The 27,015-nt window shown below is 37.6% G+C and overlaps 1 protein-coding gene across 4 annotated transcripts in view; it reads left to right on the top strand.

The window, feature by feature from the left end:
• DDX6 (DEAD-box helicase 6) overlaps window positions 1-27,015 on the top strand; it is a 34,753-nt gene that overhangs the window by 4,702 nt on the left and 3,036 nt on the right. For all 4 annotated transcript variants that reach the window (XM_080929964.1, XM_080929963.1, XM_080929962.1 and 1 more), the window contains 11 exons: window positions 2,768-2,831; window positions 3,940-4,044; window positions 13,451-13,580; window positions 14,301-14,447; window positions 16,192-16,286; window positions 17,500-17,622; window positions 18,619-18,747; window positions 19,764-19,880; window positions 20,925-20,988; window positions 24,343-24,444; window positions 25,620-25,802. In XM_080929964.1, the coding sequence (XP_080786090.1) occupies window positions 2,768-2,831; window positions 3,940-4,044; window positions 13,451-13,580; window positions 14,301-14,447; window positions 16,192-16,286; window positions 17,500-17,622; window positions 18,619-18,747; window positions 19,764-19,880; window positions 20,925-20,988; window positions 24,343-24,444; window positions 25,620-25,795 (1,252 nt within the window). In that variant the 3' untranslated portion in view covers window positions 25,796-25,802. The remainder of the gene's footprint in view (window positions 1-2,767; window positions 2,832-3,939; window positions 4,045-13,450; window positions 13,581-14,300; window positions 14,448-16,191; window positions 16,287-17,499; window positions 17,623-18,618; window positions 18,748-19,763; window positions 19,881-20,924; window positions 20,989-24,342; window positions 24,445-25,619; window positions 25,803-27,015) is intronic.

Here is a 27,015-nt window from a genome sequence, read left to right on the forward strand (position 1 = left end):
TACTAGAATTATAGTGTATACCACTGTGTCCACTTAACAAGCCTTCTCAGATCCAAGGATACTTACTCACATTTTATCCATATCTTGTTTTGTTTATGGAATTGACTTTTCAGCCAGGTGTGGTGACTAGGGTTCGAAGATTGCCTGAGTTAAACTGTGTGTAAAGCCTAGAATGTCTTACATAGTAAGACATTGTTTCAGCCCTGCCCCTCTGCCAAGAAAATGTTTCTTCTCTGAGGATATATACAAAATTATAAAAATTTAGAATTTTTAACTCTTGAAAATATACTTTTTTGGGAAAAGTTTTAAGTATGTTTATTAAACTTAAAATTATTGACTTTTCATCTTTATTGTAGTTGGGCTTTTGTTGTTGATTTTGTTTGTTTTTAAGATAATGTCTTAGTGTACAGAAGTTTAGCTTAGCCTTGAGCTATGTGACCCAAACTGGTCTTAAACTTGTGATTCAATTATCTCAGAGACCTTTCAAGTGGTGAGATTTACAGGCTTAGCTCACAACAAAATATTTTTAAAGCAGAATTTGTAGGTTATCATCTATCAGTGCTCATGCATTGGTGGCACCTGTCTTCAATCACAGCACAGAGGCAGGGGCAGGTGGGTCTCTGTTGGAGGACAGCCATGGTGACACAGAGAAACTCAAAAAGAAAGTAACTGTCTCTCTAAAGATTGATTTATAAAGAATTAACATCAAAATCTATCCGGATGGAAGGTGGGCTTTTACTAAAAATAAAGACGTTCATAAAAAAATTTAACATTTATAAATCTTCCTATAGTGATACTTTGGTTTATTGACTTGCTTTATTTTTGTTTCTTGTTAATTGTTTTTTTTTTTTTTTTTTTTAAGATAGGGTCTTTGTAGCCCTGCCCTGGTTGAATGTTGGAATTGTAGGTGTGTGTTATCATTCTGAGTTTGAACTGCATTAAAGTTTTGTAACCTGAATCTTTTTAGGTGAAACTTGTCTTCCCTGGTTACTAGAATGTATAGATCATAGCTATGCAGTTCGGTATTGGTCTCTAAGAGTGCCCACTTTTTTGTACTGTTTTAAGACAGGACCATACTGTCTTAACCCTGGCTAGCCAGGAACCTGGAACCCTGTATGAAGACCAGGTTGGTCTTAATCTGCCTGCCTGCCTGTGTCTCTTATTTATTGGTATTAAAGGCATAGTGGGCTTGAGAATGTTTTTTTTTTAAATTGTAGTTTCTTTTAACACAGACAAATAGGCAAGCAAAATTTTAGTTTCCTTTTGTTCCCAAAGGCAGATACATATTTCACTGTGAAAGTGTTCAGTTGGAATTTTTGATTTGAGATAATAGTTTTTCTTCTGGGATTAGTGGTTTCTTTCCAGTTCTGTTGTTCTTTTCTGCATCTTAGTGTGTCGTATCTTTAGTATCTTTAGGGCCGTCTGAATTTTGTCCGCTGTTTTAGAACTCTTCCATGCTTACCTCTATCGCCTATTTTCTCACTTTGATTTTTCATTTTTAAGATATAATTGAGTGGGGGCTGGAGAGATGGCTCAGTGGTAAGAAGTACTGGCTGCTCTTTGAGAGGATCTGGGTTCAATTCCTAGCAGCCACATGGCAGCTCACAACTGTAACTCCAGAGAATCTGACACCATCACATAGACACACATGTAGGCAAAACACCATTGTACATAAAAATAAATAAATCTTCTTTTTAAAGATATAATTGAGTATAATTTGTGGACCAGTTTTTGCACTATCTTATATATTATGCACTGTTCAATTTGACAATGTGGCAAGCTATTTTACTAGGTTGTTACCTGATGTTTTTGTGTAGAAAGTTCAGTGCTGTAGGCTGAAGCTAAGGATCATGAATGAGTTCAAATTTAGCCTGGGCTGAATAGCAAGCTCTTATTTAAATAAAGAAAGGTACCTGTGTTAAACTTTTGCACTTTATATGCAGGCTGTAGCTTTAGATAAATCAAGCTTTGGGTGTTCTGGTTACAGTTTCAAGAGTCTCAGCTGAAATGACTGAGATGTTCTTATTTTGTCAGGCATAATACTGACTGGTTTTCAAAATTACCTATTCGCTTTTTGAGACAACCCTTTGTGGTAACCCAGACTGACTTCCCAAGAGGCTATATAGCCAAGGAGCCTTCAACTCCTAACCCTCCACCTTCTACTTTCTAAGTGCTAGAGTTACCTGGTATGTGCCATTCATTGTGCCACCTTTATATAGATTATTGATAAGATTATTAGACACCCAGTTTGTACATGAGAATAGAGGTTTGGGGAAGTAATTGGAGCAGCATCACAGAAGGAATAGGAATCTAATCAAGACTTAGCCTCTATTTGAAATTTCAGGACTTTGTGTGCATTTGTGTTTGGAGTCAAAAGTGTGTCTTCCTAAAGTACTGTGGATTGAATTTAACAGTTTTTAAAAGAAAATCCAGAATCTGAGCCGAGCCTTTAGGTGTTAAATGATTACTGCTCAAAACAAAACACACACACAAAAAAACCACTAAAAACAAAAAAAAAAAAAACCAAAAAAAAACATGTTTTGAGAAACACTTGGTTACTCCAGCCCTTGTGTTAAGTCTTCATTCTCCTTAATGATTTCCCAAGAACATGTTCTTGAAGTTGATGTCCTTGTTAATTGTGCTAAGTGCTTGAATGTATTAAACTTATTGTGGTTGTTAGAGAGATGTTAATACTTGAAATGTTTCATTTGTATTGTTGAAGTAGTTATGAATTGCAATAACTTCATGTTTACAATATTCTCTCTAGACCTGGTGATGACTGGAAAAAGACGTTAAAACTCCCCCCAAAGGATCTAAGAATCAAAACTTCGGTAAGTTGGGATATAGATTTCAAATGGAAGAACTGGACAAGTATAAGTAAAGGAGTTATATGAAATGACGTGGCATTTGTTAGCTTTGTTTGATTTTGAGATAATATCCTATGTAGTCCAGGGTTACAACTTGGTTCTCCTTCCTTAGCCTCAGTTCTGGGAGTGTGGTTAAGTATGTGCTCTCAAGCTAGCAAATAGAGTTTTATTTTTGAGCATTTTTATTTTTTTCAGATAGGGTTTCACTGTTGAGCTGAGACTATGTGTTAAAATAGTTGATACTGTATAGTTAATAAATACTGGCTGCCAAAATTTTCCTATCAGTCTTTGGTGGTATTACACAGTAGTTACAACATATATTAAGTTGTGTGTGTGGACACACATACAAGTATGCATATCTTGGTTATTGTTTTCTTTTTCTAGACAGGGATTTCCTATGTGGCCCTGGTTGTCTTGAAACCTGGTAGACCAGGCTGACTTTGAACACAAGAGAGATCCACCTGCCTCTGCCTCTGCCTAGCTGCGTATTATAACCTTAATTTTCTCAATTTCTTTTTCTCAGCCTCTCAGTGAGAAACACGTTAGGTATTATAACTACTGTGTGTGAGTGTATTGAACAGGCATTCAGAAGAAGTTCTTCTATTTCAGTATTCTCAACCAAGGGTGACTTTTTTTTTGTGACCTAGGGAACATTTAATAACAACTAGAGATCCTTTTAGAATAGCCTCAAAACAGTTATCTGACCACAGCTGTCAAAGCACTGTGCTTGAGAAACCCAGACATAGCCCATATATTAGTAGCTAGTGAGTGGGGAGAACTAGGGTTTGATTTTATATCTTGTAACTAATGGAATGTTATTTATGTAGAAATATTCTACTTTAGACTTTGGTCATACGTGGTTTTGCCCAAAGGTCCGTTTTTAAAGTGATGTTTATTTGTTGAAGGTAGAGAAGTATTCTTCAGGGAAAGTTGACACAGAGATTAAAGCAGTAGTGGTATGTCTGTTTAGATTGAAGTGGAGAAAGAGTTCAATTCAGTCTGTTGGGCATACTTTTTAAAACATGCTAACTATGAAATAACCGAATGTATTTTATTTTGTTTGTTCGATTAGGATGTGACCTCCACAAAAGGAAATGAGTTTGAAGATTACTGTTTGAAACGAGAGTTGCTAATGGGAATTTTTGAAATGGGCTGGGAAAAACCATCTCCTATACAGGTATGTTCATCCTTTCGTTACATGAAGGTTATATATTACACACTTCAGCAAATGTTTTTAAAAATACTTAGAGCTAGGTGTGGGGACATAACCGTTCAATCCCAGTACTCGGGAGGCAGAGACAGACAAATTTCTGTGAGTTCAAGCCAGCCTGATCTACAGAGTAAAAGTTCCAGAACAGCTAGGACCACAGAGATCCTGTCTTGAAAGACAGCTAAATAAATAGATAGATAGATAGATAGATAGATAGATAGATAGATAGATAGGTAGATAGATATTTTCACATGTATGGGGTGTTTTATCTGCATGTATGTCTGGTACCAAGCAAGAAGAGGACCTCAGAGTCTCTGGAGCTAGAGTTAAAGATGGTTGTGAGCCATAGTGTAACATGGTAACATGTCTTTGTATTTGTGTGTGCAAGGACAGTTATTTTCTGAAGTAAGGTGGGGGGGGGGGGTTGCTCTAGTCCACATAGCCTTGGATTTAAGGCATAGCTGAAAGTGATCTTTGAGCTCGTTTCTTGCCTCACTCTCCCAAATCTAGGATTATAGGCAAACATCACCACTCCCAGCTTTTTTTCTTGAACTTTTAAAGGTTAAATCACAGAATCTATCCCTTATGAGTCTCTTGGTGTTTATTTCCCAAAAAATAGGGGTTGTGTGTCTGTAGGGTTCTTTATTGTCATTGGTTGACAGTTTGAATGTTTTATTTATTTATTATTTATTTTAAAATTTTATATTTTTATGAGTTTGAATGTTTTGCCTGTATGTATGTTCATGTACTACATGTGTGCAGTGACTGAAGAGGCCAGACAAGGGTGTTGAGTCCCTTAGAACTAGAATTTTAAGTGGTCTTGTACTGTCATGTGGATTCTAGGAGTCAAACCTGCGCTCTCTGGAAGAGCAGCTAGTGTTTTTGACTGCTGAGCCATCTGTTCTGCCCCTGGATTTTATTTTTAACATTTTGTGAATTCAGAGGTCAGATGCTTACAGGAGTCAGTTCTTTTTCTACTATAGAGATTCTGGGGATCAGACTCAGGTTGTTGTACTTTAATCTACCAACCCATCTTACTGGCTCTATTGCTTTTTGAGACAGGGTATCATGTATTCCAGCTGGCCTCAAACTCTTTGTATCTAAAGGTGACCTTAAACTTGTAACCCTTCTGTAGAAGAGTGCTGGGGTTACAGGCTTGTAAAGTCTTGTCTTTATATAGGTGCTGGAGATCCAAGTCAGGGTTTGGTGCCTGCTGGGAGAGCACTCTACCAGTTGAGCTACATCTCCAGGCTCTTCAATTTATTTTTTTATTTTTTTTTTTTTAATTTTTTTTAAATGACTTTATTTTACAAAACAAAGATAAATGTAAAGATTTTAAACATTTTTTTGCTTAAAATTATATCAATTTATTTTTTTAAACAGACATTTCTGATGGGTTCCTGTGATTTGGCTCAAGTCAGGTTTTTCTCAGCAAAAATGCTGCAAAGCAGATTTCTCTAGGTGTTGAATTTGAAGGTACATATATATAGTCTGATATCATTAATTTAGATTATCTTGTTGAACTCGAAGTTTTGTCTGATTTTCCCCCCTCCATAATGTTATGTCTACTACTTTTTGCCCCTCTTTAAAACTAATAAACATTCTAGAGACTATTTAAAAACCAAGCAAATAGCCTTCTCTTCGCCATATTTCCTGGTTATATTAATGATAATTTTCTAATTACCATCTTTAGTCTTCCTTGATACAGTTGGTTTGGGTTGTAAGTTTCAGCTTAATCAGTACTTCAATATTTGGCCCTTGTTAAAAAGAATGTGCCCTTATATGTGCCTTTAAAAGAGTATTTGGGGGTTTGCAATGCTAAGGGTTGAACTTGGTTATGATAGCCAAGTGCTCTACCACTGAATTCTAACACCAGCCTTTTGCAGCTTTTAATGTATACAGTTATGAAATAATAGCAACGAAAATTTTATGGTTGAGGGTCACCACAATTTGAGGAACTGTATTAAAGTGTCACAGCATTAGAACTGTTGAGATACACCTAGTGATTCCCATAGGTGAGAAAGTAGGTGAAGCTTTTTGTTCTTGTTTGGATCCAGTCTCACTGTGTATTCCTGGCTGTTCTGGAACTCACTGTCCAGGCTGACTTAAAACTGCTTCTGCCTTCCAAGTATTGGAATCAAAACAGTAGACTATCATATTTGGCGTGAGCGTGTGTGTGTGTGTGTGTGTGTGTGTGTGTGTGTGTGTGTGTGTGTAAGTGTTTAAACAAAAGGGGCCTTGTTTACCTCTGGCCCTCTAGCAGGCTTTGAACTCCCTCAGTAGCTGAGAATGACCTTAAACTTCACCCAATTTATGCAATACTGAGAATCAGACCTATGGAAAGCATAAAATAGTGAATAGATCCAAAAAGAGATTTACAGTTCACCTAGTACAAAATGGGCCTCATGGTAGGTTACCCTCTGCTCTTTTTTTTTTTTTTTTTTTTTTTTGAGCAGGATTTTGCTGTGCAGCTAAGCCAACTCCCAACTCAAGGTCTTCCAGCCTTAACCTCCCCAGGTGCTAGAATTGTAGGCATGGGCCAGCAAGTCTGCCTTTTATCTACCTACCTTTTTTCCCTTCCCCTCCCCTCCCTTCCTTTTTCTTAGCTTTTCAAAACAGGGTTTCTCTATGTAACCTTAGCTACACTAGAACTTGCTCTGTAAATCAGACTAGCTTCAAACTCAGATCTGCCTGCTTCCTGCTATTTAAAACTACAAGTTTTTGTTTTTTTGTTTTGCTTGTTTATGTTATGTGTTTGCCTGTATATACGCAAGTGCACTTTGTGCTTGGGAAAAGAGGCCTCTGCATTTCCTGAAACTGGAGTTATAGCCAGCTAGTCATGAGTTGTCATTGGGTTCTGGGAATTCTAGTCCCTCTAGAGGAGTTCTTAATTACTGAGCCATCTCTCTATCCCTGAGATTATAGTTTGAAAGAACATGATTTTTTTTAGAATTTTTTTTTTTATGTTTGTGTTTTACCCCACACCATGTGCAGGCCTGTCCCTGGAAGAGATCAGAAGAGAATGTCCAATCTGGGGTTAGAGATATATGTAGATTCTGAACCTGGGTCTTCTGCATGAGGAACAGACACTCTTAACCGCTGAGCAATTTAATAGCTATCTTCCCAAAAATATTAAAGCCTTCTTGGTTAGATGTTTAAGCTGTTCATATTTGAGTTGTGTGTTTTGTTTTTCAGTATTCATGCTTTTTTGTTACTGTTTCATGTATGTTTGTGTTTGCAGATAGGGCCTTACTCTGTAACCCATGCTAGCCTGGAACTCACTGTATAGCCCAGGTTGTCCTTGAAATTGCAGCAATCCTCCTGGCTCAGCTTCTCAAGTACTAGGTTACAGGTATGAGTTTTTAGTTCTCCCCTGAACTTTGTGTGGTGTGTGTAAGTGCAAGCCAGAGGACCTCAGGTGTTACAAGTTACCAGTCACTAAGTAGCTCAGACTGGTTGTTAGTAAATCTCAGGGGTCTATCTTTGCTTCTCTAAGGTTGAGATTTCAGACCCCTGCTGTCATGCCTGGCTTTTTTACCTGAGTGCTGGGAATCAAATTCAGGTTCTAGTGTTATTGAAGCAAGTATGATACTAAGAGCTATTTCCCTAGCCCCTGAACAACTTTTAAGAGATGACATTGAGTTGTGATTTGGCAGTAAGATTATTGGAGAATGAGGCATATGAAATTGTTTTCTCGGGGCTGGAGAGATGGCTCAGTGGTTAAGAGCACCTACTGCTTTTCCAGAGGTCCTGAGTTCAAATCCCAGCAACCACATGGTGGCTCACAACCATCTGTAATGGGACCTGGTGTGTCTGAAGACAGCTATAGTGTACTCATATACATAAATAAATAAATTTAAAAAAATTGTTTTCTCAAAAGAGGTTTTACAGTGATAACTCAGAACTAGATACACAACAGATTGTGCCCATACATCTCTCCAGATGTAGCCATCTGTAATGAGTCACAGTGAGCCCTGTGTCCAGTAGAGTGACTTCATTCTAAAGGTAGCATGTACTCCTTGGGAGGGAGAACCTGGGAATCTGCTTTTCTCTGGTCACCATTTTGTGTGTGTGTGTGTGTGTGTGTGTGTGTGTGTGTGTGTGTGTGTGTGTGTGTGTGTATATAATTTTATGAGTACTCTGTAGCTGTCTTCAGACACACCAGAAGAGGGCGTCAGAGTCAGATCTCATTAAAGATGGTTGTGAGCCAACATGTGGTTCCTTGGAATTGAACTCAGGACCTCTGGAAAGGTAGTCAGTGCTCTTAACCACTGAATCATTTCTCCAACCCCCTGAGGTGGCAACTCTGCATGTTGAGTTATGTGAGGATCTGAGGACAGTTTTGGGTGTCAGTCCTTGCCTTTTATTTTAAAGTGGGAGATCTCTTTCCTGTGGCCTTCCCCATCTCTCTTAATTGCTGTGTGTGCTAGGATAGCAAGACCTTGAGGATTCTGTCTCCACCCCCATCTCACCATTGAGTTCTGAGATTACAAATACAGAAATATAGGCTATCATACCTCCTTAGCTTTTATGTGAGTTTTGGGGATTCAGACTCAGGTCTTCCTGCTTGCTCATATTAGTTAAACACTGTTACCAAACTAATCACACTCCCTTTCTCAGAGTAGCTTATACACAGTAATTACACATTCTGAATCCTTTAATGAGTTATTCTAGCTAATCATGGATTAAAATAAGGCTAAAAGAATTAAGTTCTGTCCTTAAGTCTAGTATTTACTTACCATTGTCTAAGTTTGAATTTTTTTAGATTTATTTTATTTTTGAGCACACTGTAGCTGTCTTCAGACACACCAGAAGAGGTCATCAGATTCCATTACAAATGGTTGTGAGCCACCATATGGTTGTTGGGATTTGAACTCAGGACCTCTGGAAGTGCTCTTAACCATTGAGCCATCTCTCCAACCCTGGATATGTTTTTTACAGTAGGTTGGAAATTAATACCATCTTCTCTTTCTCCTCCCTCCCTTTTCATTTTTTCAAAAAAGTTACTTATTTTATATGCATTGGTGTTTCACCTACATGTATGTCTGTGAGGATGTCAGATCCACTGGAACTAGGGTCAGAGACAACAGTGAGCTGCAGTGTGGGTACTTGGGAATCTAACCCTGGTCCTCTGGGAGGGTAGCCAGTGTTCTTAACTGTTGAGCTATATCTCCAGCATTCCTTTCTTAAGTCCAGGTCTGACTCTATGGTCCAAGCTGGCCTGGAATTCACATTTTTCATTTATTTTTTCTATATTTTTTTTTATTTTATCATGCTTTCCTTAATGGTTTTCCCCAACATTTCTGGCTTGCTAGTGCTTTATTTGAAACCTCCCTATTCATCATAGGTTGCTTATCCTTTGTATCTGCCTTAGAAATTCGGAGGCTTTTTTTCTTCTCTCCTCCCAGCAGTTACTGAGGTTCACAGCTGGCCTACTCTAGGGGTTTTTCTCTTAAATTTAAATTGTGTGTGTGTGTGTGTGTGTGTGTGTGTGTGTGTGTTTTTAAAGGAAGGGGCTAGAGTGACTCAGTAGGGTACCTGCTTAGCATACTTGAAGCCCTGGGTTTGATATCTAGCATCAAATAAACTGAGTAATCCTGGCACTTGGGAAATGGAGACAAGGAGGACCAGAATTTTAGGGACATCTTGTATGAGTTAAGAGTCCAACTTTGGATACAAGCTGTCCTTTGCTCTGTCCCTCCTTCCTACCAAAAGTCATATACAGATGATTATTCTCAGTTGAGATGTGTAAAATGTATTTGGTATAATTGACAAATTATTATAGTTGATCTTTTATTCAAAGATAATTTGTTGAATTTGGAGCTCTAGATACAGTGAGCAGGCTCAAAATTCTTTGACTTTTTTGAACTTTTTAAAATGTGGGGGCAAAAGGTATGGTTGGTTATATAGATCCTGCCTGCCTGTGTGTAGAACCGAGGACAGCTTTCTCCTTTCTTCGTGGGATGCAGGGATGGATGAGCAGGCTTTGCAGCAAGTGCTTTTACTTGGCAAGTTCACCTGCCAGTTTATGTGCCTTTGCAGTTTAAAATAAGTTCTTTATATACTATACTCTTACTTTAGGAATTGGTTAGGGGTCAGGGAAGTGGGAAGGCTAAAGGCTCTGAAACAGTATACAAACAGTTTTCTAAAACATTGTCTTTGTGGCGCTGGAGAGATGGCTAATCTTGTAAGAGCACTGGCTGCTCCTCTTCCAGAGGTCCTGAGTTTAGTTCCCAGCAACCATATGGTGGCTCACAGCCATCTGTAATTGGATCTGATGCCCTCTTCTGGGGTGTCTGAAGACTGGCTATAGTGTACTCACATAACTAAATACATCTTTTTAAAATTGTCTTTGAAGTATTTCACTGAGCTTGGCAGCTCATGTTGGTAAACTTAGTACATACAGGGGCTGAGGCAAGAGGGTTCCTAAGAGTTTGAGACCAGCTTGGTCTCAGACTAGCAGAAGCCATATGACAGAATAAACCAGAAAGCACTGAATGCTTTTCATGTTTTTAGTTTTTGAAATGAATAGGAAGGAAAGACGCTTTTGTGGGGGTAGGGGTAAGTTTCTCCCAAACTTGAAGGATTGGTTTTATACCTAAATATGTTTAGTGATGGTGAAAGCTAGTAGCAGTTGCTTCTCCACTACTATTAAATTTGTTGCTCCTGGAGTTTGATGACCAAGCTGTTTGTCTCTGAAGTGCATTGATGTTGAGCCATTATATGTGAAGTCTTAGGATAAGAAAGCATTTTGCATAGTTAGCTAACCTGTAAAGTAGGAAGTTATAAAGATTGGATTTCTTTCCAGAAGTCTAAAGACCTTGATTTTTATGGGACTGAAGAGAAGCTGGCTTATGGCTAACAGCACTTGCTGCTTGCAGTGGGCCTGAGTTTTGTTCTCAGCACCCACATCTCAGTGACTCATAACTAACCAAAACTGCCTTTAACTCACCTCCAGGGACTCTTCTGACAGACGGGGATATGGAAAGGGGGAGAGAGGGGACACACACACACACACACACACAGAGAGAGAGAGAGAGAGAGAGAGACAGATACACATAAATATCTCTTTTTAAGCTTATTTTTACATTAACCCTTTCCAAACACTCTTATAAAAGCTAAAAGCTCATTGTTGAGTGACAGGTTTGTGAACAGGTTATTTATAGGATTTTGCAGCTGAGCAAATGTATGTTCTGTCTTACTTGTGCCTATTTCCCTTTTAATATATGTACTTAATTTTTAGTAACTTGGTAATTCTTTACTGTGTCCCAGATAATAAGTATTATTTTTGTTATGTTTATTGAAAACACACATGATGATAAAGTAAGCTTAAAAATGAAGATGAAGTGTCACTTTCCATGGAACATGATTCAGGACAGAGAAGTTGTTTTGATAAAGACTTTGGAAGTTAATGTAATAAAAAAATAAGTAGCAGCTGGACCCCAGAGATAAATGTTTTCAGTTTATTTCTACATTTCTATTTTGTGTAAGAGAAAGCTCATCACTCCTCCTCCCCCCAACTGGGATTTTGGGTTCTTTGTTTTGTTTTTTGTACTGGGCATTGAACCAAAGGCCTAACAAATGACTAAGTATACACTCAGTCAGTGACTTACACCTCCAACAAGGTATACACATTTTTCATATGGCATGATTGACTTTACCAATGTGAAAAACAGCATGTGTTGTCAAGTAACCTGGACCCTTGGGGTACTCAGAGTCTGACCCACCAACCAAAGAGCATCCACTGCTGAACCCAGGGCTACCTGAATATGTGTAGTTAATGTGCAGCTTGGTCTTCATTTCCGTTCTGAACAACTGGAGTGGGATTGGAGAGTATCCCAAAAGCTATGGCCTGTATGTGGGATATGTATGTTCTTGTAGTTGGGCTGTCATATCTGGCTTCAGTGGGAGAGGATGCACCTAGCCTCATAGAGGCTTGATATGCTAGGGTGGGGGATACCCAGGACCCCCCACCCCACTCAGAAGAAGAAGGGGACTAGTAAGTGGGATTTAAAGTGAATAAGTAAAATAAATAATAATAATAAAATTTAAAGAGAAAATAGTGTATGCTGTATAACCTTTCCCTGGAGTTAGTGTTGCTTTTTCTGTTTTTTTAGACAAGCTCTTAAATTTGTCAAGCTGGTGTTGAACTCCTGCTCCTGCCTGCTAGAATTGCAGGCATGAGCTACTATGTGGTCATTTTTTATTTCTAACAAAAATGTCTTTGAAGACTATTTCACTATTTTCCCTCCCATATTCATGGCACTTTTTTTTAGAACTTTATTTAAAAAAGAGATATATGTACAGATTTTTAAAAGCATTTTGGCATAAAACTGTATGAACATATTTTTGTCAGTACTTGACTTTTTTAAAGGTTTGATAGTATGCATTGAAATATTACTAGTTATCATAAGCATAAAGTACATATAAAACAAAACATAACTTGGAAATAGTCAAAGTTTTCTTGGTGTGTATAGATTAGACATAATGATTTTTAAATACCAAAAATGGCCACAAGGCTATCTTCTTAGCTCTTGAGTTATGAATGATTTAAGGTCTAGGTGTACCCTACTCTGAGTGGGTGCTATACACTTGTTGTTGTTGGGTATTTTGTTTTTGTTTTTTTCTAAGAAGGACTGAGGCTTCCACTTTCTGGCCTTTTTTTTTTTTTTTTTTTTTTTTTTTTCCTGAGCTTCATATGGCCTGTGAGTTGTTTCTTGGGTATTCAGAGCTTTCTGGGGTTAGTATCCAATTATCAGTGACTGCGTATTATGTCTGTTCTTTTGTGACTGGGTTACCTCACTCGGGATGATATCTCTAGATTCATCCATTTTCCTAGGAATTTCATAAAGTCATTGTTTCTAATAGCTGAGTAGTACTCCATTGTGTAAATATACCACAATTTTTATATCCATTCATCTACTGAAGGGCATCAGGGTTCTTTCCAGCTTCTGGTTATTATAAATAAGGCTGCTATGAACGTGGTGGGGCATGCACTTTTGTTTATTTTAATTTTGTTTATTTGAAACAGGGTCTTTTTTTCCTTTAGTCCTGGCTGCCTACACCAGGCTGGCCTTGAACTCTAATCTACCTGATTAAAGATGTATATACCCACACCCAGCTCACAACCCTTTGTGTCATGCTGGGATTCAGCTAATGTTTTTCTGTTAACAATTTCAGCAGACTTTTGGTTCAAAATGGTGTTAATGCTCACTGGTCCTGCTAATTCACTTGGGTCTTTGCCATTCATGCAAGATACAAACATAGTACACTTCAAAGCAGTACCAAAAGGGGGGATGCTTCGATATAACTTATAGAAGAAGCTGGTAATTTTTTAATTTACAAGTAATTTTTGCATCACCTTGTCTTTCAGGAGGAGAGCATTCCCATTGCTTTATCTGGTAGGGATATCTTAGCTAGAGCAAAAAATGGAACAGGCAAAAGCGGTGCCTACCTCATCCCCTTACTTGAACGGCTGGACCTGAAGAAGGACAATATTCAAGGTTAGCTGAATAAAGTGGGGGGTGGGAGGTGCAGGGGAGACTGTACTTGGAGCTTTGTAGGTTTTAGTCTTAGTCAGAATTTATATAATCTACTCTCTTTTTACCATATTTGGCTTAATTGACTAAAAAATTATTCCCAGCTTTTAAAGGGAATTTTCCATCTTCGAGTACTTTTTTTTTTTTTTAATGATCAACAAACAGTTGAAAAAAGGTTCATGTGAGATAAGCTGAGTAAGCTTTATTTAAAACCAAACTGATGAGAGATTAAATGATTCACTGCTTATAGCCTTACAGCCTGTGCAACTGAATTCCTTTATGGGAGCTATGTAAGCAGAGCTCCTTGTAGAAACAGTAAATGCTTGTTTGTAAACACTTGAGTTTATCAAATTTTAAGAGCTTAGACAGTAGAAATAAAGATTTCTTTAGTTGTATTTGGAGTCAGTTCATTAAAATTTCACCTCTAAAGTTTTTCTTAAATTTCCCAACTTTCAATTTATAATTATCTCTCCTCTCATTGTTGAGCAGGATGCATTTTCTAGAGTATTTAGATTAGTGACTTTCTTCTGTCAAACAAATGTAGTTTTTAAGACTCTGGTATATTATGTCTATGTTATGCCTGAGTGTTTAGGCAAACTGCCTCAGGGAAACTTTTCATAGCTTCTTAAATTTCTAAAAGGTGTTCTCTCTTCCCCCGCTCCTTTGTTCTTTGATATTTTCTAGCAATGGTGATTGTTCCCACTAGAGAACTTGCTCTACAGGTCAGTCAAATTTGCATCCAGGTCAGCAAACACATGGGAGGGGCCAAAGTGATGGCAACCACTGGAGGAACCAATTTACGGGATGACATAATGAGGCTTGATGATACAGGTAGGAAATGATTAAGGCAGCAGAGCTGTCTGATAGTGACTACAAATGTCTCATTATTTACTTTTCAGACTTACTTGTATTTATATGGAGATGGGGATTGGTTTTGTGTGTGTGTGTGTGTGTGGTGTAGGTGCCTGGGGTGGGGGGAATTAGATCCCCTGGGGCTAGAGTTACAGGCAGCTGTAAGCCTGTAGGTGCTGGCAATTGAACTCATTCTCTGTAGGAGCAGTATGACCTCTTAACCACTAGGCCATCTCTTGAGTCTCCAAGGGTTTTTTTTTTTTTTTTTTTTTTTTTTTTTAGGAAATAAATAGAACGTTGTTGGTTTTTTGTTTTTGTTTTTTTGAACCAGGCTGACTTCAAACTCTGAGATCCACCTGCCTCTGCTTCCCAAGTGCTGGGATTAAAAGCATGTACTACTACTGTCTGGCATTAAAGTATGTTTTTAATAATTAACTGTAGAACTGAAGGGTTTTTAGTTGGTAAATTGCTTGCATAGCACATGCAAAGCCTTGATTATTCCCCCACCAAATAAATTGGAGTTAGTGGTACACACCTGTAATTCCAGCATTGGGGAAGTGAAGGCAAGAGGATCAAAAGTTCAAGGTTATTCTTCACCTACATAATGAGTTCAAGGCCAGCCTGGAGCACATGATAACCTTGTTCTAACAAAACAAGGAATCAATGAACAGAAACACTGGTAAGAAATGAGGAGTAAAACCAACCATTTCTTTCAAGAGAAAAGAGATTGATAACTAAAAGGTTATTCAGCCTTATTAGTATTTTTGGTTTTTGTTTTCTTGAGACAACAAGGTCTTTCTATGTAGACCAGGCTGTCCTCAAACTCACAGAGATCTGCCTGTCTGTGCCTCTGGAATGCTGGAATTATTTTTAGTATTGTTTAATGTAGTTCAAAGTACCGTGTTTATATTAACTGTTCTAAATTTCAAGGCTAAAAAGTAATTAGTTATGAATAATGGATGTTTGTGGAGAGTAGGCTGTTTTATAACATGAATGTACAATATACATGACAGTATTTCAGTTTATAAACTTACATTTTCAAGGACTTTGATAAATATAAGATTGTATATATACAAAGTTGTTTACTCTGTTGTGGTTTGTAGCACTGAAAAAGAAGGTAAATTTAACTATTTCAGGAGATTGGCTAGATGCAGTCAGCCTGAATGCAGTAAAGATGTACTGACTTGTATTGAGTTGTCATGAAGGGTTGTTCATGGTGTAATGCTGAGTGAAGAGTAGCAGCAAACAGTGAGAGTCAGACCAGTGTAATGCGGAGTTTACTCAGGATGTCAGGATATATTAGTATCTGGTTACTTGGCTATATTTTTTAACTTGCATAATTTTCCCCCTTAAAACAATCTGAGCAGCATTGCCCAGATTGAAGACATGTTTTTTGTGTGAGGAACCCTGTATTCTGGCTGTTATTTCTTAAAGATTGTTATAAGATAAAAATTGTATGCCCCTTAGTTGGAATTAGTGATTTGGGAAACTAGCCCACTCACTGAATAGATGAAACAAGTAATGTCTAGCTGTTGTGAAAAGAGATGGAAATATACAGCCCAAAATACATCTTTGTACCTTTTGTATTAATTTGTATTTCTATAAACAGCATTTATGATGCTAAATACATATTATAAAATTACAGGGTTTTTTATCCAGATAAAATTAACAAAAAAATGTATATATTTTCTGAATCTTTTTTTTTCCCTGTAAATCTTTGTAGTGCATGTGGTGATTGCTACCCCTGGCAGAATCCTGGATCTTATCAAGAAAGGAGTAGCAAAGGTTGATCATGTCCAGATGATAGTATTGGATGAGGTAATGTTTCTCCATTTAAAAGGGCTCTTGAGTACTGTTTGAGCTTTGCTTACCATTTTCAGTGAATAAAGCAAACCTTGTCCTTGATATGTATGATACCAAATAACCAAGCCAAATTCATTTTAAGTCTTTATATTTTGCAATAAAAAGTGTTAGATTTTAAAAGCATGTAAGGGATATCTCTTAACCCTTTGTTCTGCTTCTTTATCTTGTTTGGTTCTTTAGTTTCTATGAAATTTGTTAGTTCCGTAGGTTATAACCTAGTATCAATGCCTTTTTAAAAATTACTTGACTGAAGTCAAATGTTTTACCTGGGAGATAGAGTCAGATGTCTTTAGTGAGTTTGAGAGCTACACAGGAAGTTTCAGGCCAATCAGGAATACACAGTGAGACTATGTCTTAAAAAAACAATAAAAACTACTGTCTAAAAACTACTGTCTGTGTGTCTGGGATGTAGCAGTGCTTTATACATTGAGCCTGTCAGTATTAGTCTATTGGTATACAGCTACTTTCCTGTTTGGTTCTGTTTTAGATTACTAGTTTCTAGCCTTTGACTAATGAGGAATAACACTATTATGTCTCATTAAATACTTAATGTGATTTTTGGTATGATAAGATGGGTATCTTAGAATGTTGTTATGGGGGTGTGATAACCTGTGATCATAGTTGACTAAACAGCTATGTAGTTAGTACAGCTCATGAGTAAAACATTTCAGCCCAATGGCCTTGAATTTACTGTCATGTTTCTTCTACCTCCTGAGAGCAAGGTTTATGCCAACCACGTCAAGTTCAAAATCTGTTTTTGACCAATATACTCTATTATCTCTTTAAAGGGAATCCCATTTAAATTCTGTCAAAGAAGAAAGATTTTGATAGACAGTCTACATTTTTTTTTCCTTTAGGGATTATAGCCTACTCTGTTTTAAGACAGATTCACAATATAGCCCAGGCTGACCTCAAATTCTCACTTCTCTCCTAGTTTAGCCCCTCTGGTCCTGAGCATACAGGAGTATACTACCATGCTAAGCTTCTTCCCCTACTGCACTGCTTAGGGTTTGACTTGGTAACCTGGGATATTGTATGTAGTAGATGTTATGTTCATAGCCAGGAACAGCTGTGTAGGTTGTGATTTGCCCTTTGTTTATAGTGCCATCCAAAACTTTTAATGTCTTATTCTTTCTTTTTCTTAAAGTACCTTTTCTTTGTATTACAGGCAGATAAGTTGCTGTCACAGGATTTTGTGCAGATAATGGAGGATATTATTCTCACACTACCTAAAAATAGGCAGATTTTACTATATTCCGCTACTTTCCCTCTTAGTGTACAGAAGTTTATGGTAAGTATTAAATCTCTACTTGGAATCAGTGTTATCATGGTACTATGAGTATGCTTTTACCTGCAATTACATTTTATTATCAGAATATTTATGCTTTATATTATTTCAGGTTTTTTATTTTGTTTTTTAAATATGATCAGTAAAGATTTGTGTATAGATTTATTATGATTTTTTTATTTTTGTTTTGAAGACAGACTCTCACTATGTAGCCCTGGCCAGTAGATTAGCTTTAAACTCACAGAGGTCTCCTGATTCTGCCCCTCGAGTACTGTAATTAAAAGTATGTATGTGGGCTAGAGAGATGGCTCAGTGGTTAAGAGCACTGACTGCTCTTCCAAAGGTCCTGAGTTCAATTCTCAGCAACCACATGGTGGCTCACAGCCATCTGTAATGAGATCTGATGCCCTCTTCTGGTGTGTCTGAAGATAGCAGTGTACTCTCATAAAATCAATCAATCAATCTTACCCCACCCCAAAGTATGTTTTTTTTTTTTTTTTTTTTTTTATTAGTTAATTGGATTTCTATTTGTTCTGAGGCTAGCCTGGTTTACATGAGTTCCATGCTATATGTATATATATCTGTCCATCGGTTGGTCTGTTTTTCTCTCTCTTTTTTTTTTTCTTGGTTTTTGGACACAGCTTCTACATGTAGTACCGGCTGGCCATGAGACCCTGTTTCAAAATGGGAGGAGTTGTAATTTTATTTTTTTTAACTCTTTGTGCCAAGGTGACAAATCTCATTATAAGTTGGTTATAGCCTATCTCTATGAGCTACATTTGAATATGAGGCCTACCATTTTAGGATAATTTATTTTATGTACGAATACTTGTTTTTTAAAAGAGATAATATCTCTTAGAGCCAGAGACAAAAAACATAGTATAAACTTAGGACAAGAAATGAGAGCTCAGATGTAGAGCTTAGCATGCCTGAAAATCTTTCAACATAAAAAGAGAAGACTAGTCTTTTTACTTCAGACTCTTCTCCTTCCCACTCCAGAATTCCCATCTGCAAAAACCCTACGAGATAAACCTGATGGAAGAACTAACTCTCAAAGGAGTAACCCAGTACTACGCATATGTAACAGAGCGCCAAAAAGTGCACTGCCTCAATACACTTTTCTCCAGGGTAAGTGGTAGGCTTTTTGTGCTGAGTCCTGTCTAGCAAGTTGGACAATTATATCATTCTTCTCTTTATTTTCACTGTAAAAAGTCCTGTTTTGTAAAAGATTGCTTTGATTGGCTTAAAGTTGAAACTGACACAGATGCTTTACTTTTAATTGTTAAATAATTTATTGTAATTATAGTTCATTCTAATTTGTGACTACTAATTGCTAAAATTTATTTGTGACCCCCAAATTAGTACTGAAAGTGTTCTGGTCATTTTGTAGACATGTGCATTGTGGCAAAAAAATTAATTGAACCCAACTAAGGTCCAAGAAGAGGACATTCTGCCTTATTTTAGCTGTAAATTCTATAAATAAGCATTCATCTTGCAGTCTTTGAACCACACTGTTTTTCAAAATTTGGTGCTGTTCATCATTTCATTCCAAAATGGCCCCTGCACTGTTGCTGAACTACTAACCAGAATTTTTAAGCACAAGAAGCCTGATGTGTACTGTACAGGGAAGTAGATATTAAGCTTTTTGTAGGCACGGGTTATTTTGGTTTAGGACTATAGATATATTGAATAAGACATGCTTAAAGAAAAGAAAACAGAAAACTCACAGATTTACATGTTTACCTATTTATAAAGTGTGACCAGAGACTCACAAGTACCTAACTTTGTATTTTCCCTAGAAACGATGATTTTTTTTAAAAAACTCATTTGTGTGGACTAAGTGCAGCTTCTGGGAGTGTCAGAAAAGGGTGTTGGAACACCTCAGTAGTTATAGGCAGTTGCGAGCCCACACTCTTGGGTCCTCTTCAAGAACAGCATGTGTTGTTAACTGCATAGCCATCTCTTCAGCCTTGAAGCAGTGGTTCTTATTTGCTGATGCAGTGTTAACAGTGGCATTGTAGGACATCACTATGTTGTCTCTGGCAGTTAGGTGGCCCTTATGAGATTTGACTCTTCTGAAGTCAAATCATCTGAAAGTTTTGGCTAAATGTTTTTGCTTTCTCATATTTCTCTTTTGTGCTTAGCTTCAGATAAACCAGTCGATCATTTTCTGTAACTCTTCTCAGAGAGTTGAATTACTGGCCAAGAAGATCTCTCAGCTGGGGTACTCTTGCTTCTATATTCATGCTAAAATGAGGCAGGTAAGTACAATTTCCAGGACTTGCATAGATTAAATAAAAAATCTTTTCCTAGGTATTTTTTACATTTTCTTTTGTTATAATATTCCATAAATGCCTTGTGTGTAAGAGTAATTTGTTGTCTTTGGGTGGATACTGTTGTGTTAATGATAGAGCAAGGTTGCAATCCCTGGTTCCAGGAAAAGAACATATGAACGGACTATTTGTAATAGACAAAGAGCCCTTCACATAGACCAACAGGCTTAAAAAGCAGTACAGAAATGGCAGATCTTTTGATCTGTGCCTGAAGTTCTAGCACTTAGAGTAAATGAGGATTTCACTTAGAGTAAATGAAGAAAGTCATTCTGCTACATACTAAGTTTGAAATCAGCCTGAGTGGCATGAAATCCTGTGGGGAGGGAAGGACACAGGAAGAAACATTCTCAGATAATTTCTGGATTTGATCTGTTAGTGCAATAACTATTAGATAGCTCCATGTAGCCATTTAAATTAGGTAAAAGCAAATACAATATAAAGTCTTGTTCCTCAGTCCAATACCTCAGGCTAGTGACTCTTTTATTAGAGAATACCAGTGCAGACACTTTTTGCAGAAAGCACTGCTCTAGGATTTAATATACAGCAACTCCTTCTTACAAAAAAGAGTTCCAAGATCCCATAGCAGATTCCTAAAATTATAGACAGCACCAGATTATATGTGCATGCTTGTTATGATACAGTTTATACATTAGGCATGGGGGAAAGTTCATTAGGATAATGAAATAGAATAAATAGGACAATATATTTGTCATAAATTTTACATGACTGTGATCTCAGCATGTCTTATGTCTGTCCTTGTGATGATACAAAATGATACAATGCTTGCATGATGAGAATGAAGTGTGTCATACAGGCAGTGATGCAGGTTTTGACTGCTATAGAAGCATAGGTGTTTGTATAAACAAGTTTGGGATTGAAGGACTGATTGGGTAGGAGAAACTATGGAGAAAGTTTTGAATTGTCTATAAATTTTACTCAATAGTTTTTATCATTATCCCCCCCTTCCCCCAGGAACATAGAAATCGTGTCTTTCATGATTTTCGAAATGGCTTATGCCGCAATCTTGTTTGCACTGGTAAGTGTTTTATTACTTGGATCTACTGCTTTTTTTTAATTGGCTGTATTTTTTCTGTCATGTAGTGAAGCCTGTAATAGCTCCTTACACCCTGGTGCCACTTTGAAAGCTTCTGAAGACAAGAATGCATGCTCTTGAGTTCCTAAGTTGAGAATGGGTATTATTTGGTTCTCACATTGGGTTCATCCTGATGCTTATGCTGCACTTGTGGCTTTAAAATAGGTTTTGCATTTATGTGCTTTCTAGACAGTTTTAACATGTGAGTGAACAGACACAAAGTAAACTTTACTAAAAATTGCATTTTAGAAGTTGTGTCTTTTTGGTTTTTTGTTATTGTTTTGTTTTCAGAATCAAGCTAGTCTATACCCTAAGCCAAGATTTTAAAAAAATTTTGGTTATTCTATTACTATAGAAAAATAAACTTATATAGGGAGGGGAGGCACAAATATAGCTCAGGCAAGACATAGAATGAGTGTGCCTTCCCAGCTATATACTTGGAAGTTAATTTTACTATTAGTATGAGAAGGATAATCATTGAGGAAGTAGAAGGACTTGGAGATTAACTATAACGTATGCATTGGAGAATATGCTCATCTCTTATCATGTGAATTTTCACATATTCATGTACCTGTACAATCATTCAGATAAAATTTTATTTTAGAGGTTTTGGTTCATTAGTTGATTGGGTTTTTTTTTTGGTTTGTTTGTTTGTTTGTTTTGAGACAGGATATTACTATGTAGTTTTACTGGCCTGGAAACTGATACGTAGACCAGACTGATCTTAAACTCACTGCTTTTATTAGCTGGCCTTTGCCTCTATAGTGCTGGCACAATAATATGCATAATATTTTTAAAAAGACTTCTTTGTGTCTGAGTGCCTCCCACACATGTACAACAGGTGCCTGCAGAAGCCAGGACTGGAACAGAAGGCAGTTAGGAGCCTGTTGATGTGGGTGCTAGAGATGGAACTCAGAGCAGCAAGCGCTCATAACCACTGAGCCATCATCTCTTTAGTCGCCTATTTTAAAGTATTTGATGGGATCTTAGTGAAAATGCACATAAATAAAACACGTGTCACTGCCACCAGAGGTTAAATTGGTCATTCCTAGTAGTGAGGAGGGACTTTAAAGCAGCTGCATGCTTCTAGTTTTCTTAACTGCTTACATTCTAGTCAGAAAATACACCACATTACTAGAGCTTTTTAGGTTTTGTTTTGTTTTGCTTAGTTGTTGTTTTTGAAGCAATCTTATGATGGTTGCCTAGGCTGTTCTCTAACAACAGTCTTTGCACTTTGACTTCCTGGGTGCTGGATTTATAGGTATGTATAACCATGTCCAGCAAGAATACTAAAATTTCAAGATTAGGCACCAACTACTCCCCATACAAGACACACACACACACACACACACACACACACACACACACATACCACAGAGTTTACTCTTTGAAAATTAGATAGCTGATACAAAAAAAACACTTGTACATTATGATCGTATTACACAAAAGCACAAAGTATGTTCCTTCTCCAGTTCTGAATTTGAGAATTTCATTCATAAATATATTGTACTGCATTATTACCATTCCTCCTGTACTGTCCCCTCTTACTCATGACCTCATCCTCTGTACTTATTGCTGTTTGTTTTGTACATGGATACGCACACATGTAGACACACAGTCTTTTTTGCTTTGTATGCCTGTGTAAAAGCATGCATTTAAGATCAACCAGTTAGGGGGCCTCAGCTGTGAAGAAAAGTGGTTCTCCTCTCAGCAGCTTTTGAGTGCCGTAGTTGTTCATGTAGGGATGGGGCCTGTGATGTTTTCCTTTACCTATGTAGCCATGCCAGCTGGTGTGGTCTTTGCAGGTTTTATGGAGGCAGCTATATTATTGAGTGGTTAACTGTTTTAAGTTGTGTTGAAAATTTGGCTATGTATAGATGTTATCTATTATATTTTTTCCTATATTTGGGAAACCTATGAAATAACTTACTGGTGAAAGTAAAGTTGTTAGTTAAACTGAATATTCATAAGAAAATTGAAACTGATGCTATCATGTACCTGCCCCTCCCCCTCTCCATTTTTCCACTTTAGGTAAAACATTGGGGTTTAGGAGCTATGAATTCAATCCTAATATTAAAAGAAAAAGACATTGATTGTAGTTATAGTGCTTGTACAATGGCACATATAACTACACTGATTAATTGGTTTTATTTATTATTGAGTCAGGATAGCCTGAAGTTCAGCATGAAGCTCAGGATGACCTGCTTCCTCTCCTGAGACAAGGGATTATGGGTGTACCAATATGCCAAGTTTTACTTGATGCTGGAATCCTAGGATTGCCTAGGGTTAGGGTTTTATACACTGCACTCAATCAAGATTCTTAACGTATATGTGGAATGTATAAATATCTTTGGCATATAAAATCCTACCTGTTTGGGTGACTGACACAGTTTGAAGCTAGCCTGTGGTACAGATTGAATTCTTGTCTCAAAAAAAGCAAAGTAATGAATAATAAAATCCCACTTCTTCAAGGAATGATGATTTAATTAGAAAGTCAGTATTAAAACAAAACTTGCATAGCATGTAATCTTCATTAAAAGTACTAGACTTTGCCATCTCAGAAACAGCCTTAAAATGGATTACAAATGAATGAGTATTAAAAATAAAATTATAAAAGCCAACAATAACAAAAGAAACTAGTCAGTGCCAGATGTTGTGTAATCAACAAGCACTGGAAGAGGGGCAGGAAGGTTGCTTCAGGTTCAAGATCCACCTGCTCTGCTAGCAACAAGGCCAAAACTAGAGAGACCTGTATTGAAAATAGTTAAGCTTGGTTGACGAGGGAGTCATGGAACATGTTTATTTATTGTTATCCTGGTGGTTATTAGAATATAAAAGTAATAGCGGTCGAGTAGTTTCAGGAGAGATGGTGTGGTGTATTGCTTGGCTCTTTGGACTGGGAAAGTTTTGAGATGTGGAAGGGGAAAAAAAAGATTTCAAGTTTGAAGGCTTAGGTTAAAAATGGTCCATACAGGTCCAACAAACATAGTGTGGTAGTGTGTGCTTGTAATCCTAACATTTGGGAGACTGACAGAGGAACGTGAGTTCAAGACTAGCTTGGGCCACCAGAGACCCCATCACAAAAAAAAGTCAGTGTCCTGAATGATTTTGGAAGGGTTTTCTGAGAAAGGCAAGAGAACCTGGTTATGACCTTGTTGTGAGTTTGAGGGACTTTGCCTATTAGTTTATTTCAGATGAGTTGTAAATTGTTTACTGTAAGTGGATAAGATTTCTGAAAGGATAATTAGTGAATTACCTTTCAATAATGAAAATTAGTACTTTTTTTTTTTTTTTAAGATCTGTTTACCCGAGGTATTGATATACAAGCTGTGAATGTGGTAATAAACTTCGACTTCCCAAAGCTGGCAGAGACCTATCTTCATCGGATTGGAAGATCAGGTGAGTAAAAGTGGGGATAGCCTAGCAGACATGGCTTGATGAGAAATAGAATCACTAATATTTCCTTTCTGGAGTAACAGCTATGAGAACAGAGACATCACTGCAATTTAGTTGTTTGTTTTTGGAGTCAGAGTCTGGCTACATACATACGTAGCCCAAGCTGAACTGGAACTTATGAATGTACCTACCTTAGTCTCCCAAGTCCTTATGTTATTTACTAAAATAAGCCCAATAGAGCACCTAAATCTAATCCTGGTACTTACAGTAACAAGAGAGAACCAACTGCCAACACATACATACACACACATTATAAAAAATTTTTAGAGGTAGGCTGGCTGGATGTGGTACACTTGGGAAGAAGAGGCAAGTGACATCTGTACATCTGTGTGTTAAGAGGCCAACTGGGTTTACAAACTGATTTTGACACCAGCCTCAAAAAAATATGATTGAGACCCAATTTCAGGGGCCTGGGGAGTGTAAAAGTAAGCTGGAAACGATGGCACATACCCTGTTATCCCTGAGCTTAAGACCTTGAGGCCGGAGGATCATGATTATAGTTGGGGGAGGGGTTGGAGAAATGGATTTGCTATCAAAGAGTCTGTAAAGCTTTGTCCAGCACCCATATCGGACAAAAGATGGACAACTGTCTTTTTTAAAAAAGATTTATTTCTTTATTTTATGTATGAGAGTACACTGTCGCTGTCTTCAGACACACCAGAAGGGCATCAGATCCCGTTACAGATGGTTGTGAGCCACCATGTGGTTGCTGGGAATTGAACTCAGGACCTCTGGAAGAGCAGTTAGTGCTCTTAACCACTGAGCCATCTCTCAGCCTGCAATTTATTTTCAATACCTTAAAAATACCTCCTATAGCACAAGCTGACTTTGTAAGTGGTTGTTACACTGTTGTATTGTTTAGGGGCCAATGGCCGGGAAGTCTGTTGTTTGTTTTATACAGTTGATGTACAAATGGAAAGACCTTAAGTTGTTTTATTTCTGATATGCTCAGTCTTGTTTGTGCCATTCAGAATGGTGCCAAAGGAATATATTCCTGCTGTATGTTTTGGCTTCTTACAAACTTGTACCTACATGTTGCTCTTACTTTGACTTCTTTTATTTACCACTTCTTAATTTTTTTAACAAATTTTAAACTCATTAAACACATTTTTCTTTAGGTCGCTTTGGTCATCTTGGCTTAGCCATCAACTTGATCACATATGATGATCGCTTCAACCTGAAGAGTATTGAAGAGCAGCTGGGGACAGAGATCAAACCCATCCCAAGCAACATTGACAAGAGCCTGTATGTTGCAGAATACCACAGTGAGCCTGCAGAGGATGAAAAACCTTAACAAGCACGTATGTACACGTGACCTGAGGAGAACCTTCAGATTTAGGAAAGAATTAAATTTTCTTCCTCAAACCTCTTGTAATAACAGTAGTTACACCCAGTGTCATAAATATGAATGAAAGCCAAGGCTCTCCTGGGTGAGGGAAGCATGTTAGAGACTACTTTGTAGGCTGCTTCCTAAGCATTGTGGTAGAGCATTGGCAGTCTTGGTTTAAAGATATTTCCTGTTCCCCCTTTTTACCTATCCTTTTTCTGGGGTACATTAATAAGTTAGATAAATACCTTGTCAAATATGTAATACATTATAAAGATGTTTTTAAAATTCCCCTTCTATCAAGATACATTGTAAATTCTCAACTAAAATGAGAGAATAAAGGATATGCCCTTTTAGCTTCTCATATGCCCTCTCCTCACATCTCACTGTGGCTCTAGTTAGGCTCAACAGTGAGCAGTATCTACTGTTTCAAGTTTTCCTTAGAAGCCTTGATTGGGTTTGAGCTGCTTTATTTCCAAGTTACAGCTCCCACACCCTCCCCCCCTTTTTTTTTTAATGCTAGGACCCAAGGCCAAGCATTGTGATCCACTAAGTCTCCAGGCCCCCAGTAAATGCCATGTCTTTTGCTGTATCTTCAGAGGGTTTCCAAACCCTGTGCACTGTGAGTGGAGTCTCAGCACTCCATGGAGACTTTGAATTGTGAATCTGGAGTCATTCAGGGCAACATAGCCCTATTATTCAGACACAAAAGGCGTCTCTGATACTACTCTTTCACTTTATTTTCGTGTATTTATTTTTGAGAGAGGCTCGGGCAGCCAGAGAGGTGCCTTCAAACTGTCCGTCTACTGTAGGATGGCCTTGAAAACCTAATGTTCATGCTTCCACTTTCCAAGTGGTGGGTTAGAGATGTAAACCACACACTTGGCCTCTTAGTTGTGAATAAAGGCTGCCTGCAGTCAGAACTTGACGATCTCATCCTGTCCTGGGGTATGTAGCAAACTGTCCTAGTTTAGTTGATTTTTTTTCTGAGCCAATCTGTAACCCTAACTCAACTGAAACAGACTGATCATGGTCCTTTTGCCTTAACCTCTCACATGCTAGACTTACATGCATGAGCTGTCACATCCAAGTGAAATCTTTCCCGTAACTCGTAGATCAGTTTCAGGAGAAAATGCTAGAGAGAGTTTAGTGGGAGGTTGGTGAAAACATGGATCCTTATTTTATAT

Source organism: Micromys minutus (assembly GCF_963924665.1).
Source record: "Micromys minutus genome assembly, chromosome: 16".
Lineage (NCBI taxonomy): Eukaryota > Metazoa > Chordata > Mammalia > Rodentia > Muridae > Micromys > Micromys minutus.